The 16919-nt window shown below is 52.6% G+C and overlaps 7 protein-coding genes across 7 annotated transcripts; 3 read left to right on the forward strand and 4 right to left on the reverse strand.

Moving 5' to 3' along the window:
* Positions 1 to 2382: 2382 nt before the first annotated feature.
* On the forward strand, positions 2383 to 3459 carry BDP81DRAFT_356289 (uncharacterized protein). Its single transcript, XM_060586308.1, has 2 exons — positions 2383 to 2889; positions 2950 to 3459. The coding sequence occupies exons 1-2, from the start codon at positions 2604 to 2606 to the stop codon at positions 2961 to 2963; spliced, it is 300 nt and encodes a 99-aa protein (XP_060441121.1). The 5' UTR covers positions 2383 to 2603; the 3' UTR covers positions 2964 to 3459.
* Positions 3438 to 5898, reverse strand: BDP81DRAFT_356291 (uncharacterized protein). The gene is made up of 3 exons (XM_060586309.1): positions 5326 to 5898; positions 5107 to 5245; positions 3438 to 5054 (listed from the first exon to the last, which is right to left on the reverse strand). The coding sequence occupies exons 1-3, from the start codon at positions 5876 to 5878 to the stop codon at positions 3494 to 3496; spliced, it is 2253 nt and encodes a 750-aa protein (XP_060441122.1). The 5' UTR covers positions 5879 to 5898; the 3' UTR covers positions 3438 to 3493.
* Positions 5899 to 7808: 1910 nt separating this feature from the next.
* Positions 7809 to 8827, forward strand: BDP81DRAFT_499506 (uncharacterized protein; the record flags this gene model as incomplete). The annotated part of the gene is made up of 1 exon (XM_060595489.1): positions 7809 to 8827. One exon carries the CDS (start codon positions 7809 to 7811, stop codon positions 8439 to 8441), a length of 633 nt encoding a protein of 210 aa, XP_060441123.1. The 3' UTR covers positions 8442 to 8827.
* Positions 8207 to 9386, reverse strand: BDP81DRAFT_436192 (integral membrane protein S linking to the trans Golgi network-domain-containing protein). Its single transcript, XM_060591111.1, has one exon. The coding sequence runs from the start codon at positions 8938 to 8940 to the stop codon at positions 8686 to 8688; it is 255 nt and encodes an 84-aa protein (XP_060441124.1). The 5' UTR covers positions 8941 to 9386; the 3' UTR covers positions 8207 to 8685.
* A 486-nt stretch (positions 9387 to 9872) lies between these two features.
* On the forward strand, positions 9873 to 10511 carry BDP81DRAFT_328594 (cytochrome oxidase c subunit VIb-domain-containing protein; the record flags this gene model as incomplete). Its single annotated transcript, XM_060585232.1, has 2 exons — positions 9873 to 10106; positions 10323 to 10511. 2 exons carry the CDS (start codon positions 9873 to 9875, stop codon positions 10509 to 10511), a joined length of 423 nt encoding a protein of 140 aa, XP_060441125.1.
* Positions 10512 to 10911: 400 nt separating this feature from the next.
* On the reverse strand, positions 10912 to 11452 carry BDP81DRAFT_99314 (uncharacterized protein). The gene has a single exon (XM_060596559.1). The coding sequence runs from the start codon at positions 11363 to 11365 to the stop codon at positions 11084 to 11086; it is 282 nt and encodes a 93-aa protein (XP_060441126.1). The 5' UTR covers positions 11366 to 11452; the 3' UTR covers positions 10912 to 11083.
* An 87-nt stretch (positions 11453 to 11539) lies between these two features.
* Positions 11540 to 14660, reverse strand: BDP81DRAFT_397906 (phosphatidylinositol-4-phosphate 5-kinase; the record flags this gene model as incomplete). Its single annotated transcript, XM_060588387.1, has 3 exons — positions 11540 to 12361; positions 12411 to 13377; positions 13432 to 14660. 3 exons carry the CDS (start codon positions 14658 to 14660, stop codon positions 11540 to 11542), a joined length of 3018 nt encoding a protein of 1005 aa, XP_060441127.1.
* Between the last annotated feature and the right edge of the window lie 2259 nt (positions 14661 to 16919).

The raw sequence follows: 16919 nt of genomic DNA on the forward strand, positions 1-16919 counted from the left end.
AGAAGGTCAAGGATATCTTAAAGACCTTTGTGAAAATGAAGGAGCTGGGCGACGTCAAGAAGTTCTTAGGCTATGAAGTCCGCCGTGTTGACAAGAGACTCTACCTTACCCAAGCTGCCTTCTGCCGGAAGATCATCGTCAAATTCGGCTACGCTGACCTTCACCCTGTCAAGACCCCTATGGATCCCCATGCCAAGTGGCCTGTTGACTACGATCCTGTTGATGAGGACCGCCGGAAGCTGTACCTCCAGATGACTGGTTCAGTTAACTTCCTTGCTACTGGAACCCGCGCGGATATCGCGTATACAGTCAGCAGACTCTGTGAGGTTAACAAGGGCCCTGGAGATCACCACTTCGCCGCTGTGAAGCACTTGTTCCGGTACTTGATTGGTACCAGCGATGTGGGTATCTGCTTTGATGGCAACTTGCCTGTTGATGAGCTTGGCCTACACGCAGCTGCCGATGCTGCCTTTGCGGACGATATACTCACGAAAGTTAGTACAGGAGGTTACGTTATATTCCTGGCTGGTGCCCCGGTCCTGTGGAAGACGAAGAAGCAGACCTACGTCACCACAAGTTCTACAGAGGCAGAATTCATCAACCTTACGCCTGCTGGACTGTCCCTTAACTGGATTGCAAAGCTGCTCCAGTTGCTGGGTTACGAGCAGCCTCGTCCACTGCTGCTGCTGACAGACAGCAAGAATGCCATGACTAACGTCCTGAATCCACTAAACCAGGCCCGAACCCGCAATATTGACCTGAGATACAAGTGGATTATTGACCAAGTCAAGAAGAATAACTTCGAGTTACGCCTTATACGAACCCACGAGATGGCGGCCGATGGCCTCACGAAGGCACTTACCTACGACAAGCACAAGGCCTTCCTTCAGCTCCTTGGCCTCGTCCAGGCACCTAACCTACGCAATTGACACCATGATACTTTCACCACTAGCCATCGCGGATGGTGAACATGGACGGAAGGGATAGATGGACTGTTCAGGGGCGGTATGGGAATGGATTACTAGAAGGATGGGTTATGCGGAGGACGTCGGAGGGATTGCCAGACCACGGCCGGAAGCGGAACAACTCCTTCCGATGCCGGATTTTGATTTGAATCGTCAAACTCCTCGGACTTGATCAATTCAGCCCAGGGACAGTTGATCCCATTATTGTATGATAGATATCACTTGCGGTGGCTGGCCTTGGTGGCCTGAGGGGCGGTGTGGGACTGTGGATACCTGAGGCAGTGGCTGGTGCCCCAGGCACCAGCTGCCTGATCCACCTCCTGGTTGATCCAGCCCACCGCAGCCACCTTCACCACAACATCACCAACCAACCGTCAATACCAGTCGTATTGCCTCATTGCTTGCCTCGTTGGTCCAGATGTGCAGTGTGTACTGCCCACATTAGCTAATCCCTAGGGTCCGTTCAGTTCCAAAAAGCACGCCAGCAGGGGTTTCCTGACTCGGCAGAGGCGAATGGGCCTTGAGTAGCCCTACATTGAAGGCAAAGGCACTGACGAGTACTTTTGAAGACCCTGTGCAAACAGCGAGTTGAAGATGTCTCCCTGACTCGAAAATGTACGCTTCACTCGGACAAACTTGACGCCGTCGGTAACTGTTTTGACCGAGCCCGGACAATGGAGTATACATGTATTCTCATCGATACGCGGAGCCCACATCCCAGGCAGCAGGTCCTGTACGCCCGTCAAAGCCGAATTTCCGGTAAAAGATTGAACTCCAAACTCTATTTCGTCCCACCAAAGAGAGGTGCCAAGATTTCCCTACACCAGTTCATCTGGTCGGTATGTCGAGACTTTCCCGACGGAAAGGATTGTTCTATCGGACTTTTTCAGAGAAGAATTCTAGAACAGTGTCAGCGGAACTCGCTGATCGGTAGCCATTGTAGGACGGGATGACGGGTGATCCCCGAGCCAAGCGAGGACGGTCATGAGTCGCGGTATTTGTACACGTTAGCCGTGGATGGGCCTCTATGCGCCCATGATCTCGCCTTGTGGTCTTCCCTGCGACGAGTTTCCAGGGGCCAAGAGGTAAGACAGCAGTCAGAGGGTTGAACTTTATTGACTTCGACTGGAGAGGCCCCCTACGGTTCCTGTGCCTCTTTGCATCTTATCACCTTACCTTACTTGTTCGAAGCTGCTGGGCAGGATTTCTCCGTAGTCGTAATGCGATTCAATATAACTGCTGGAAGCTGAGGCCATTTGTTTGAGATTCTTAGGGCGTATCATGGTGCACAGCCTTCCTTGCGAAGAACGTCATGCGTTCTGTAGGCGGTCTGGCGTACGGCATACCTGGGCCGAACGCGAGGACTAATATTCCGCGAAACGGAACTTTTTAAATGATTCGATGCGAGTCGAGAGCTGACGCCAATGCGTGCCCCATCGAGTATGGCAGCGCAGAGGTTCATTAGTGGAGCTATCCATAACTCAGTCGTATAAGGTTCACCATCCATCAAAGATCAATCCCGTATAAAGGGCAACAGACCGTACCGTGCTTTCATGGCTTGCTCAGCTCTACACCCACTCAAGTCTCAACTCCATTCTCATCCCAATAATAGTCTCTATCACAACTATCATCGCCAAAATGAAGTTCCAAGTCCTTCCTTTCGTTGCCCTCCTTGCAGCTCAAGCCTACGCGGCGTGTGGCCCTGACGAGATCGAGCTTTTCGACCTTCAGGTTACCACTGGCACAAGCCAATGTTCCACCTTTGGCTGTTTCACATCTTGCACTTTCCCCGACGGCAGCGGTTCATGCAACGGCTGCACTCTATCGGTCTCTAACGATCATATCCGCCCTCTTGGTGGTAGCTACTGCTGCAAAAGACCTCTTACAGGCCAGGCCGAAACATGTGTCACTGGTTGCCCCGCAGGTTAGATCACCCTCTGCTATCAGTCATAAAGAGAAATACTAACGTTGTCTGTTCTGCTAGGATCAAGCAGTTAATAGGTCACTACGTGCGATTGGGTTACAACTTATGGCTTCGTAGACTCGGCAAAATGACCAGACGACTAGGTTGAATTCCTGTGTGATTGATCGAGACCGAAGACTTTCTTGAAGTTGGCGGAAGAGTACAACATCTGCTTCGGAGTAAAGGGGGGATATAGCATTGATTTATAGCGAAACGTTCACCGGGATACCGATATACCAAGATAGTCCAAGTCAATCAGTCCGAACGCATATGACAAGTACTCCACAGTATGTAAATTTTCTGGAAGAACTGCATTCAGTAACGTTGCTTCGTTGGTCGCTGTTTCCTTTCAAATTACTTAATTGCTGGCCGATACACAACCCGAATCATGCTGTGGTTTTGGTGTTTGGTATCTTGACCTGCCAAAGACAACCTGAGGTACGAGGAAACAGACCCCGGAAGCAGTGTCAGCGATGGCGGATAAAGACAGATGTCAGAAAGCTTCAAAAGGATCTAATTCGGCCGTCTCGGTATTATTACTACATGATATATAATTATATATCGTCTAGGCACCTGCGAAGTGCCATCCTTTCCGTTGCGAATCCTTCATCGGCACTAACCGAACCTTGACATCGTCTGCTAAGCTGTTCATCTGCCTGACAGTCTCCAGATTTTGGCTCCTGACGCACAGATCCTCATCAAGGCCGTGGAATAAAAGTGCCAGTGGGGAGGACTTCCAGACTGCGCGGTCTGGCCCGTCCCCGGTCCTTCTGCGCTGACTGCACGCAATCAACACCAGCGTCGAAAATATCCACTGCAGAGCAAGAAGCGCTATGGGGTATGCTATATAGCCCCATTGCACATAAATACATGTTTGGGTGATAATGACACGTCCAGTAGCCACCTTGAGATTAGCAGGTACGTTCTCACCCAACTCTTCTGAGGTTCCATACGGATCATTACGTATGGTAGCCGTCATTGAATCGGCCAGCCCGGCAACCAGATTGTTGACCGTAGAGATCGAAGCGTTTCCCGCTGCAAACAGCTGCTGACCCCAGACGGAACCATTTAACCATTGAAACGAGTCGGCCTCTGGTGTCATCACTCTGCCACTCAGAAGCTCAGTCATTGTCTCCCTCATCCCCTGCCAAGAGTTCCGGTCTACTACCCAGACGCATTCTTGCGGATATGTCTTCCAGATCAGATTCTCTGAGTGGGAGATCTCGCTAGAGTTATCAAAGATCTCTTGGAAATGATCATCCTGCTGGAGGCCAACTCGAACGGAATTGTTCGCCCTTTCGTCTACTTTGCACTTTCGCTCAGTGCCATCAACCAAAACAGATTCCGTAAGTAGTGCGAAGGCATTTTCATTTTTGGAGTCACCCAAAGTTGCGCGGCGTCTCTTCAGAAGCTGAACGTCACCCTCAACCTTTTCCGTGTAAACTCCATCAGTGACGGTGGCATTGTACTTCCTGACGCAGGGGTCAATTCTGCACTGAGCTGCAAAGGGTTTCCTGGCCACCGGTGGATTTCCAGGCCCGCATGAATCACACTTGGAATATGTGAGCGACAAAATGTCGAAGCTGTAGATGGGAGGCGAGCTGTTATGGTATGTCTGGATGGGTGTCGGCCTCATCGTCAGAAGTGTGCCACCGTTTTCGCGCTGGAGGATCGTCTCAGATGTGTTTTTACTCCATGGAAGGGACCACATCGAGACGTTGATAGCTGGAGCCGATTTGTTGGTGAAGAACTTCAAGACAGCTTGGTCCGTTATGTCGTCACAAGAGTAACAGATTCCAAGAGACGAGAAGTAGCCTCCTCCGCCATCTTGCGTGAAAGTGCAGTTGCGAGAGGTGCAGTCGAAGTTGATGAGTTCTCCAGCCTTTGGAGGATCCACAAGACCTTTGTTGATAGCCTTCCGCATTTTCTGATTCAGGGTTATAGGGGCAGCATCAAGGGAGCTGTCGCGCCGTTGGGGATTGCCCGAATAGTTGTTCGTCCGAGGCACTTGGGCTAGACCAGATTCTGCCGTGATATTACAAGAGCCGAGGCTGATGGTGGCCTGAGAGAAAGCATCGATGGCGAGGGCTGCAACAGTGATGAATGCACCAAGTCCTGCCAAGTATCTGTCTAATTGTCAATAGGCTGATCTCAGACGATGATTCAAGTAGTCTCTACCCTCTAATACTCGGCCTCAGGATGTATCTCTTCATCAGTAGTAATGAGCCCCACGGCCCTCGACTCGCATTGTCAAAAAGAACGAGGTCGCCCAGCGTTTGAGATCGATCGAACCAGTTCCATTTCAGCTGTCCCAGGCCTAAGCATTGTTTTAAGTTAGAACATCCGCATGCCTCCCGTACAACGTACGAAACCCATCAGTAAGAGGCAAAGACTAACCTTCGGCAACAGGAAGTATGAGTGCAGCTTTGAAAACGGCCGTGAAGACGGCGATTAAGGAGTTGATTGATATGAGCTTGGGCCAGTGTGGAAGAGGTTGTCCTCGGTAAATGGACAGAATAATCATTATGGCAGAGATGCACTCCAGGGCTAGAACGCTGCTGAACATCTCCACCCACCACACTGACCATATCCATTCTATGGTTAACCCGCTGTCTGGTGGTGTATTTGGCTGTTTCTGATTCGCGAATTCGTTCTCGGTAAGCTTCGAGGTCATTTGCTTGGAAAGCTCTTGTTCCGAGTCCGGCGAGGATACCTCTGAGACGGAGTTGGGGTGTAAAGACTGTTGACCAGAGATGTTCAACATGCTTGGGGCAAGGAAAGCCCTATGTTCGTCGTTTGTAGACATTTTTCTGGTTTCCTGAAAAGAATAGCCATATTGTTCTTCGATGGGTGTTTCGGGGCGGCGAGGAGACAGTCCTATCAGATCGTGGTGTTCTTCATCAGAGGCATTCGGATTCCCGCGCATCGAACGCGAGATAGGAGAGTGCATAGCACTTGGAGAGAGGCCTTCGACCACCTTGCGAGAGAGAACTGCATGCGAGAGCAGGCGAGGCTCGACCGAGGGAGGTCAGTATTTATATAAGATGGCTACCTGCGGCGAGACATGTTCTAATACATTCGGCTGAGGCCTGAGCTGCGAGCAGCTGTGGCGTTCCCCTTGCGTGTTGTAAGATATGTGATTCGCTCTTCTCACCACGCGTCAGCAGCAGATGCGGTTCCAATTGGCCATGTGTGAGACCCAAAATAGTTACGAGTTCTGGTGTAACTTCAGCAATGCAAATATCCGAGGAAAATAAAATAAAATCAGGCTCTAGATTCGGCCTCAAACGCCCTACGAATGCAGTACTGTGGCGCACATGAGCTGGGGTTTGAGACTGGGCTTACACCTTCAGCCTCTCTCTCCCACTTCCATCGCAGGAAAAGCCGGGATCAGAATCATCTCTGGCGACAAGTAACTAATTCTGGCTGAGAGAAAATCAGGACATAAGGCTGGAAGCCAAGAGACTAGTGTCAGGCCCATCCCAATACACTCGTTACAACGATTGTCACACTATGCCTATGAGACAATTTGGTCTTACACAAGCATGACTAAGTTTGGCAAGGATATGCCAGTATAAAGGGTCTTCCACTCACTATAGATAGTCGGGATATTCCCATAGCCACTCATTCTTCATACTCATCAATACATCCCATTGACCCCCTACCTGACAATCGCTGCCCAACAACTAGTAAGTCTTTGTAATTGAGACAGCTACACACTTCAATTGGTCATAGAACTGAACATCGAAGCCTTTACCAGAGCATCCGGTACTTCGACATGGAGATTAGCTTGCACCTGCAATAGACCAGGTTACCAGCAGAAGAGATGTCAGGTATCCAAGCGAGTGGTAGACGTACGAGGACAGCTAGGTTTGACTGGAAACTCCCCCCACCCCCCAAGCGTCAAGCAACCCACAGTCATGCATTATCCTGATGATCTGATCTTTTTGCATTTCAACTAAAGATAATACTCTGAAGGAGGTTCCAAAATAGTATTCGTGTTCCTTGACATCTCACTATGCATGAGGATCGCCTTTGTTCAGGATAACTAGAACCTCCTCTTAGGCTTTAAATGTTCTTCACAAAAGGTAAGTCCAGAAACCAAGTAGACGTTGTAAACCCACCCTCAACCAAAATAACAACTGCTATCACTATCAAGAGCTTCAGCCACTGGATTCATAAATACATCGCCTTCTGCCTCAACAGGTTGGCATATATAATGGGTGAAGTCTCTTTGACCGAAAATCAATGTGACACAGTACATCTGAGTCTAGGCCAAGACTATGGAGTTGCTGGCCTAGGCTTAAGGCTACCTTGGTCCTTGACGTTAGAGACGCTTCAGTCTGTACCTAAGAGATATCTAGATCAAAGACTCATGAGGACACACATAGACTCTCCTGCCTAGGCTCCTTTCGCTTCCGCACATCCCGTTAAGTATTGCAAGCGAATACGAGCGACCACAACGAGGAAGCGGCACGAGATACAAGCTGTGATGTCCAGCCGGAAGACGAAAATGACTGCCAGAGTATGAAACTCAACAAAATACAATGTATTTTATGCCTCGCATAGGTGGTTCACACCCTTTGTTCATCATGAGCATCATACTTAATCACCAGCAGAACCACGAGCAGGATGTGCAAGATGAATCAATCCCTCTCGTTATAAATATTTTCTCTTTTCATATAAGAGACATCAAGAGCGCCTTGATCTTAAAATAGCATGTCATGCCTTCCTCTGTCATCGTGGGGCTCCCCCTCCCAAAGGCAGAGGGTACCAGATACCCAGTGGTCTAGCTATACGGTAATGATCTTGCATTGTGTTTTTGGCTTAGACCTTACACCTGGTGCAAGAACAGTAAGACTAGCAGGTGCTTAGCTATGATGGCTTTCGGCAGATCTGAGGCAACCTCAAAACTGACACCCAAGTCACCAGAAGCGCAGAAGCGGCTTCACAATTTGGACGACATTCGCGGCTCCATTCAACCAAACCAAAGTCTGAATTCCTTCAAGAGGGTGTCTATTCCTGCGTCATCACAGCCCTGTGAACTGTACACAATCCGGATCGTCTATCCTCGATACTCGTACATCCCATTAACGCCAAGCAATGATATGTCATACCCTCCAGCCTCGCGGCCAATCCCAAACCACAGCTTCTTCTCCAATCCGACTAAGAACATGTCGTCTCAAAGCTCTTCAGCTCGATCAAGAATTCCGTCTCTCATGATCCATGCTAACCATCTCATACCCGCCCTCCCCATCCCTCCCTCTCCCTCGTCCCCGCCCCCTCGAGAACCCAAGCCCATCCTCCTCGTCTCCGGCGCCGCCATTCTGCGCGGCCCCGTCACCGCTGCTCCCAGCACCGGCATTTCCGCCGCCACCGCCTCCTCCACCAAACGATATTGGCCTCAACTCGCGGTATCTAGATCCCCAAACCGCCAAGGCGACACAGATACCCGAGCTGGCAGCCATGGCACCCCACCACATTGCGTTCCGTGGGATGCGGCCGGTGTATAGGCTCGTGACGACGAGGTGTACACCGTGCATTGTCAACGCGAAGTCGGGTACGAGTTTCGAGCGGCCGATGAGGATGATGATTGCGACAGCCCTGTTGTTGTACGTTAACGTTGGTTTTTCAGACTCTTGCCCTCGCTCGTTCGCTCCCTTCCTCTCTCTCTTCATCCCGCGACCACAAGCTCCCAGAAACAACACAAACTAGCCCAAACACTCCGTATAAAAGACGAGAAGGAAGGGAAGAAGCTCACATGCAGAAACCCCCATCAAGAACCCACAAGAAAGCCCCCAACCAACCCTGCGTCGTATCTCCCCGAACAGCCTCCCATCCAAAGACGGTATCCAGCGTGAACCCCGTTCCAGCGACGAGCGCCGAAAAGAGCATCAGCACCAGCGCCCCGGCATAGTACAGTCCTTGTAGCGCCGCGATCTGCGAGGCGATGCGCAGCGGGGGCAGGTCGTTGAGGGCGCCTGGCCGGGGCGGCTTGCGACGGCGGGGCATGGCGGGTCGAAGTCAAAGGTTGTTTCGGAGGGTGTATGCTTCGGATTTCGGGTTAATTTCAGCAGATTTCTTGAGGATGTCGATGGTTTGTCAATAGGTTGTTCGAGATGTTGTTTCGTGGTCGTCGTCGGAAGGAAGGGAGAGGTTTGTCGGAGTGTTGTTCGAATCTCGCTACCGGCGGAGCATTATCGAGCTTTCCTTTGCGGTTCGCAATAAGAAACTCCCAGACCCCCCGGTTCGTAATCCCTTCTTCCTGGGGAGCAAATCTCCGCGCCGCTTATAAGCTCTGAGTCTCTATTGGCAATCACAGGCTGAGGAGATTGCGCAAAGAGTCAAACCCCGGCGTCGCTTCTGGTAAAGATTGTTTCGATTTTGTACGTCAGCGTAATTCGTAGTTTGTTTCGTCCAAGCTGTCACGTTGAGGAGGATGTGCCCCAAGGGAAGCAGCGGGATGTTGACAGTTTTGGTGGCTGGAGTCAGCTGGAGCACACTCAGTTTGCGCCACACTTCTTTTCTTGCGGCGCGCCGGTGCGCCTGTGCCTGCCTAGAATCGCAACGGCAAAGCACCCGCTGCGCTAAGGACCAATGAAGCAAGGCTCACATTAGAGCTGAGCCGTGACGGAGCCACCCCGGTTGAGTAGACTACTCTACTTTGGGCCACCGCTCGATATTCTGCCGGCCCTCCAATCTGAACTTCGCGCGGCGTTGCTCGAGATCTACAGAAGTCGTCATCCAAGAATTCGAGACTTCATCTGAACCGCCACTTGTCGAGCGAACACACCATATCAGCCTACATAACGACAAAACCCACCTCTCGAATCAATCAACCCCCGGACTCTCACCACCAAGCAAACATCCCATCAACCCCCTCCCGATCCTGCCGACATCGAAGCCCACACCCCAAGCTCCGAACTCCACCCTCCACCACCACAATGGGCCTCTTCTCCTCCTTCCAATCCGAAGAAGCCAAACGCGCCGAAGAAGTCCGCACCGGCGCCGTCGCCCCGGACCGCAGCGAACGCCGCAAGTGCTGGGAAGCCCGCGACGCCTACTTTGGCTGCCTCGACCGCAACGTCATCGCCGACGCCCTCAAGGACGATGCGAAAGCCCGCAAGGCGTGTCCTGCCGAGAACCAGGTCTTTGAGCGGGACTGCGCTGCTGCTTGGGTATGTGTTTGTCTTTCTTACACTTGGGGGTTCCCCTTCCTCCTTGCGCAGTCATTGGGTCCTGGAAGATGGATCGTTGGTGTAGCGTAGCTTCTGGCGGCTCCCAGCAGCAAAGCACCTTTGACCAGAGCTCTACCTTGTTCACGCAGCAAAGTCAAGAGAACAAGATCCCCTTGCACCTGAACAGTTCATACTAACACTCAACCCCCTTAACAGGTAAAATATTTCAAACAATGGCGTGTAGCAGACCTCCAAAAGAAGCAGCGCATAGCCCAGCTCGAAGCCGAAAACGCAATCAAGATGGACGTCACCACCACTTTCGCCGACCAGCCCTCAGCCCCTCCCAAGGGGCCAACGCCAACAAAGGTTGATTTGCAGGACATGCTCGCCTCGAGGAGGCAGTAAGGCGGTACGCCCAGGGGAAAGAAACAAAGAATATGTTCAAGATGAACGAACCACCAGCCCCTTCCCCCGTCGGATTTGCGGGATCTGATGGGATGTTTTCCCTCCGGCAAAGATGTCTGAATAAGGCGAACCGTCGGCGGCTGTATATGGCCCCCTTTGATACCAGAAAAACTCTCTTTTCTCCAGCTACCACTCGCTGGTGTACAACAATATGTTTCTAGATACTCCTCTCCTCGGGGGGCCGGCGGGATTCAAAATAACGTCTGTAGAATAATGTAAAGCACAATGACAAACAAACTCTCACCTATTCACCATCACTCAGGCTCAAGCCCGGCTTCAAATGCATTACTGAGGAGTTGACTGACCGAGGCATGTCACAATACACAACTTGACTTCAAAATAGTTGAGAACCGACTCTTCTATTTGTGCTACCTAGACGCACCCCAACCCCATATTATGGGAGGGGAAAGCGCCCTCTGAATATCGCTATAAAGTTTTCCACCAATTCCATCCATCCCGACTCCTATTCTTTTTTCTCCCTTTGCCTTTGATTCCCAGCAGGGGTATGGTCATCACCGGGGAAAACAATGATTTTTTACGTGATGACCTTTATGTATGAGAGACTTTCTGTATGGGCGAAAAAAACAAAAACAAAAAAGGAGGTTTGATAAGAACACCCAAGGAAAAAGGTGGGAGAGAAAAAAAGTTTGAATAAAAAAAAGAAGAAGCATGCTCAATGCAATGGTGGTATCATCCATGAGAGAAAACACTAGTAAAAAGCTCTGTGGCTCGTCTCGGCTCTGTTGCCTCGGTCGCTGTGAGACCTCGTTGAACGAGCTTGCAGAATTTGTCATTGACCCCGTTGATGCAATTGTTGATTTGTCGACCCCTCTTCATCTCCCCCTGCTGCTGCTTCATCCACCCTTCTCTTCCCTTCGCGTGTCTTCCCCTGCATCGCCACTGCTCCCACTCGTACTCCTAACAACACGAATCCGTCTGCTGTTGTTCCGCAAGAGGCGGCTTGCGCCCTAAGCAAGGCCCATGCGGAAGCTGCTCTGCCCGCCCGCCTCCTTTGGTAGCGGGGGCAAGGCCTTGTCGAGAGAGTCCTTACTAAGGCGAGGCTTGATGTTAAGAGAGTCTTCTCTGCTCATCGCGGAACCGTTCCCGTTCGGCAGCGCCCCGTAGCCGCTGTCTTGGCTTTCGGGCTTGAGATGATGGCCTTTCGGCGGCGTCGGCGGCGCGTAGTCCCTGAGTCCCGCGAATCTACTCTCCATACCAGGCTTGGCCGGTGTAGCCGGCCGATAGTCATCCCCATCCCGACTCGCTGCCCCGTCTCTGCTTCTGCCCCCTAGCGACGAAGCCTCTCCTGCCTCTTCGACTACAGGCAGGATAGGAGCCCCTTGGCCACCCGATTCTCGTCGTTCGTTCATCTTGGTGGTCGATAGAACGACGTCCGGAACGTTGAGCTCGGAGGCGCCGTGTCTCTCGGACCTTCGGGCATCTTGCTGGGCTCGCTCGACGGTTTCGCGTGCTTCGGGTGACATTGGAGCGCTAGGTGGGGTTGGCGGAGGCCGGTAGTCGGGCATCGGGGGAATGTTGTTCGTCCCCGACCGCCGGCGCATACTCGAGCTCCAACTAGCAACGCGCTGTCTCTCCGCAGCCGCGGCGGCCTCGATCTGCTCCTGGTCCTTCCGAATCTTCTCCCTAATCGCCTCTTCGGGGGACATCGTTATACCCTCGACGAAGTTGTAGAATCGGTCGCCGTACTGTTCAGGGGGCAGAGCGGAAATCTTGGTCTTGTCGCTTGTCAATCCCTTCCAGAAGTGCTCAATCTTTTTGATCATTCCGTACTATGCAAAACGTTAGCAGTGAAACAGCGAGCATAGGCAATAGTCTTACGTGAGTCAGGCAGTCAATGACACCCAGGTAGTAGATCTCGTCGGCTGGAGAGTTGTCCTCGTGGGTCGCCTGGAATCCACCATCGTCCTGGTTGAAGATGTATCCCGACCTGCTGTGTCCCTCATCAAGCTCATCTGGCATTTGAGCTGCAGTCTGGCCCATGGGCACTGGCCGCTCGTGCCTGATCATGTTGCGCAGCTCCCGTGCCTTGCGAGCATTCTCCAGTTTGGAAGGTGTTCGCAACAGAACCGATGGCGGCTCACCATCTTCTTGCTCGCCGCCGGGGTTGAAGACCTGAAGCGTCTTTCCACGGAGATTTTCATCGTTTCCACGCTGCAAATCGTGGATACCAATCAACAAAGAATAGTCCATGATTTTGAGCTTCTTCATCAAGACCACGTCCTTTTGCAGCTGCTCCAGGAAAAGCTTCTTTTTCTGGATGCCGAGCTCGAGATTTCGCTGTCTGCGCATCCAGTTGAGGTCCTTCAGCGTCGCCCGAGGGTTCTTGTCCAGGTCGTCTTCCTTATAGTCGCGGCCAATCGTAGATCCCTTCAAGTCGAAAGTTGTGTGGATGTCCCGGTGGGGAGGGAAGAGGTTGTTCATCACTACGAAGTGAATCTTCTTTCCGTAGGGCATCTTGACTCGGTGGAGACCGTAGAACTGAGAGAGCAGCGTATTCGGGTTTTCGGTGACGTGGTGGTAATAATCCTTGAGGACCTTGCGGAGGAACTTGTGCTCGGCGTGATGGATGGTCTTGATGATGTACTTGTAGTCTCTGGAGAAGTAGAAGAAGCTACCACTCTTTCCAGGGGAACCCAGTTCAGACAGGATATACTTGCCCGTCAGAGACATGAGGTAGTCTGCGGGGTCCAAGCGAAACAGGCCGCGTAGATGTCGGAATACCCAAGGCGCATAATCCTTAAATTTGAAATCGTACTTCGCCGAGGGCACCAACTCATTGCCGGCACTGAATAAATTAGTAAACTTGCAAAGCACGTGGGTTACGCGGGACCTGACGTACATGTCAAAAGTCGACTTCTGCTTCGCCTCAAAGTCGGCATCCGTAAGGGGCCGGTCGAGCTTCGCGTTCGTGCGGGACACAGAAACACGGATGCCCGTCAACATGTTGTAGGCGGTGACCCAGTTGGTGTGATGTTCGTCGACCTTTGTGCCGACCAAGACTCTATCGTCATCCTCCTCTTCCTTTCTCTTCCTCTTGCTCGCCCGCTTTTGCCGATAATGCTCGGCCCAACGCAGGGCTTCTTCGTCGGGCACCACTTCGTCACGCGGTACATCGGACTGCATGGAGCGGGTATCTCTCCGCACCAGATTAAGGGACGCCCTACGCACTCTTTGCGTGGTGCTTGTGGGAGAGAAGCGACCGCTGGAGAAACCCGTGTCGGAGCCATCCTTGGAGGCGCGGTTGGATTGGGTACCGGGAACTTCGAGCGTATGTCGATGCTTCAGTCCGCCGTTTGGCGGTTGCAGCCCCGTTGATGTTGATCCGTTGGGGGTAGCGCCGCCAGATTGATAAAGCGGTGGAGAAGAGAAGCGTTGCGGTGATGCCGGTTGGTTATTGGCGATGGGATCTGGGGACAGCGACGCGTTGCTGGCTGCTGGCACGGGCGTTGTGTGGCCGTTGGCAAGTTTGCCTTGGGAGGGTATTGCTGGAGGTGCGTAATTGGGACTGCTGGTCCCGTTTGTTTTTATAGTATGATCGATGGATCCGGCCGCAGGCGATCCAATTGAAGGCGGCGTGAGGTAGTTATCCGTCGGACTCGATTGCTCGGTATCGGAAGATGGCTTCTTGATGATAGTGATAGGGGGCGGCGGAGCTGTCCGGTCGGGCATGGTAACGGTGTGTCCATTTTGTAGAGGGTGCTTTTGATTCTTGTAATCGTGGTACTGGTCGTGGTGATGAGAGTCGTGGTCGTGATAATCAAAGTCTGGGCCTCCTCCGGCCCCTGCCGAGCCGTTGGGCAGCGAGCTCATGCTAGTCGGCCTCGTCCCATTCATCTGAGTGGGGATGGAATCAGAGACGTCTGAGGCGTGGGTTGATGAGGTTGAGCTTTCGTCGAAGCTATCATGGAGATTGTTTGAGCGCGATGGGCGAAGGGGTAAAGTATGGGAGAGCCCGTCAATTGGGTGCTTGTGGCCAGACAGATATAGCGTGTTGTTTGGGTCGAGGTCCAGAAAGTCGGAATTTGGCGAGTAGACGGGGGCGTTCTCGCGGGTGAGGTAGGTGGGCATGGTCGGTCGGCCGGGGTTCGAGACGTCGGGAGGCTGGACGTAGCTGAATGTGGGAGTGGATGTGACGGGGGGGTGTTAACGGCTACTGCTACTATTCTGAGCGATGTCGTTATTTTGTCTCTGGTTTCTCCCGGTCGTTCGTGGGGGGTATCAGCGGCAGGATGGCGATATTATCGAGTCCTTGGGTCGTGGTTTGTTGGATTGAAAGAAAGAAAAACAGAACAGCAGGCCGAGCAAAGCCTCAGCACATTGTTTTCCGATGAAAGAAAAAACAACGCAAAAGTCGAATCAATGCGACCGTCGTTCGTATGGATCGTCGAGGTTTGGGGGGTATCGTACTTTCGCTAGGCGTGCAATTGACGGGGGGTGACGGTGTCGCTATCGATGGCGAGGATCGACGAGTAGCAAAAGGAAAGATCGGAACTTAGGGACGGTGTGTCGTTCCTGACTATGTCGTCAACGTCGTCGGGTTCGTCTTTGTCGGGATGGAGGACTGGACGAAGAGAGCAGAGGAAGCGTCGGCGAAGACGTGAAGGGTTGCGAGTCGAGACGAAGACAGAGACAGAGATGGAAAGGAATAAATCAATGGCTCGGGCATGTCTCGACGGCGGCGCGGCGCATGGTATGACGAGGTGGGTGGTTGAGGCCGGTTGGTTGAAGAGAGGGAGTGGGAAGGAAAGCCGGGGAAGAGAGGTTTTGACGATGAGAGAGACTCAGGTCAGAGAGAGACTGCCCAGGTGAGAGAGCGCGCAAGGTTACGGGTCCACGTCGGTGGAAGAGACGACCTGCAGGGCATCTCCGTTAAGGTACACCAGTACGAACCTACGGGTCACAGGTGAGGTGGGCAGGGCCTCATCAGCCGGAAGGGAGACGCTGGAGACACTGGACCTCAGGAACAGGCGGCCCGGTCCACTAAAAGAAAGCCACCAGGCCCCTGCCGGTACCACTGATCGCGACACAGAACCACTGAGAGGCGCCGGAAGCCAGACGTTGACAGGACATGTTCATAGGCTTCCATCGCTGTGGACTGACAGTCCTTCCAGAGGTACGTACTCCAAGGTTTACCACCTCCCCTCAAATTCACCTGAAAGCAGGATGTTCAGCAGAGGGGCGGGAGACGCTGGCAGTGCCGCAATAGCAGGGCAGAGAATGGAAGTGGGAGGCGGGTGCACAGGAGGTCTACGGTACGTACTCATCCATGGTCTCCACTGTTCGGCTGGATGTTTGCCCAGTCGTCCACCTCCCGCGCCTTACCTAAGCTGCTTGGGGGTTGCTACCTAAGGCTGCGAGGCCAGGTTCCTGAATGAGGGAGGAGACAGGACTTTGTGGATATGTACTCCTCCACCAGAGCTTGCGTAGGGAGATACTTATAGATCCACCACTCCAAATGAAGAGGTAAATACGCACCTATGAGTGGCCGACGGCGGGGCTCCCGCGATGGGGTCCACGGCCGAATGAGGCTTGGCCGCCCACCGGCCTCTGGGTCCTGTTGCCGGGGCTCGAAATGAGCAGGCGACCTCTCGCTTTTTGTTCTCAACTTCTCTGTTTCTGCTCTTCTCGTTCTGAGCCACGAGCCTTTCAGAGTTCACTGTCCCGCCGAGTTACACCAAAATCGAAGCTAGATGCACTTAGGTAATCGTCCGCCGCCAGTGTCTCCCGTGCCCCCGTCTCGCTCTCGCCGACGATCACTGTTCACTGGTCAAAAACACACAGAGACCACAGCATGTCCCGCCGCCCAGCCCAGGCCCAAGACGTGCTTGACGCCGTGTTTCCGGCCAACTGGGTCAGATTCGACCACCAAGCCACGGCATCCAATTTCGACTTATCAAGGGCCGTGGAACACGTCTCGAAGGGGGAGGAGCCTAGAGGAGCCCCCGAATATACCAGCATTCGCTGATAGCCGTCGATACATCTCCCAAAGTTCATGGATGATGAGGCGTCAAAATCATGGGACGGGAGACCCCACGGTCCTTGCATACACGTACATAAGCGGTCCCCTTTCCCACTCTCTCATATCCGTACTATTCATAGCACCTCTGCTCTCCATCCAACAACCTCCTCCGTGGATACGTGGATATGCACACCGGTAGGTAGCATCGGATCGTCGACTGAGCCTCACTATGCATGCAGCTCCTTAATCGACCTGCCATCACATCAGCTCTTGGAAGATGGAACTCCTGAGTCCTCATCTTCCCATCTTTCCGTACGGATATCCCATCACTTCATCATCCTGTCTCGGCATTGCCAAAGTTAGGTCTA

The sequence above is a fragment of the Colletotrichum phormii genome, assembly GCF_030913505.1.
Source record: "Colletotrichum phormii strain CBS 102054 chromosome Unknown BDP81scaffold_21, whole genome shotgun sequence".
Classification (NCBI taxonomy): Eukaryota; Fungi; Ascomycota; class Sordariomycetes; order Glomerellales; family Glomerellaceae; genus Colletotrichum; species Colletotrichum phormii.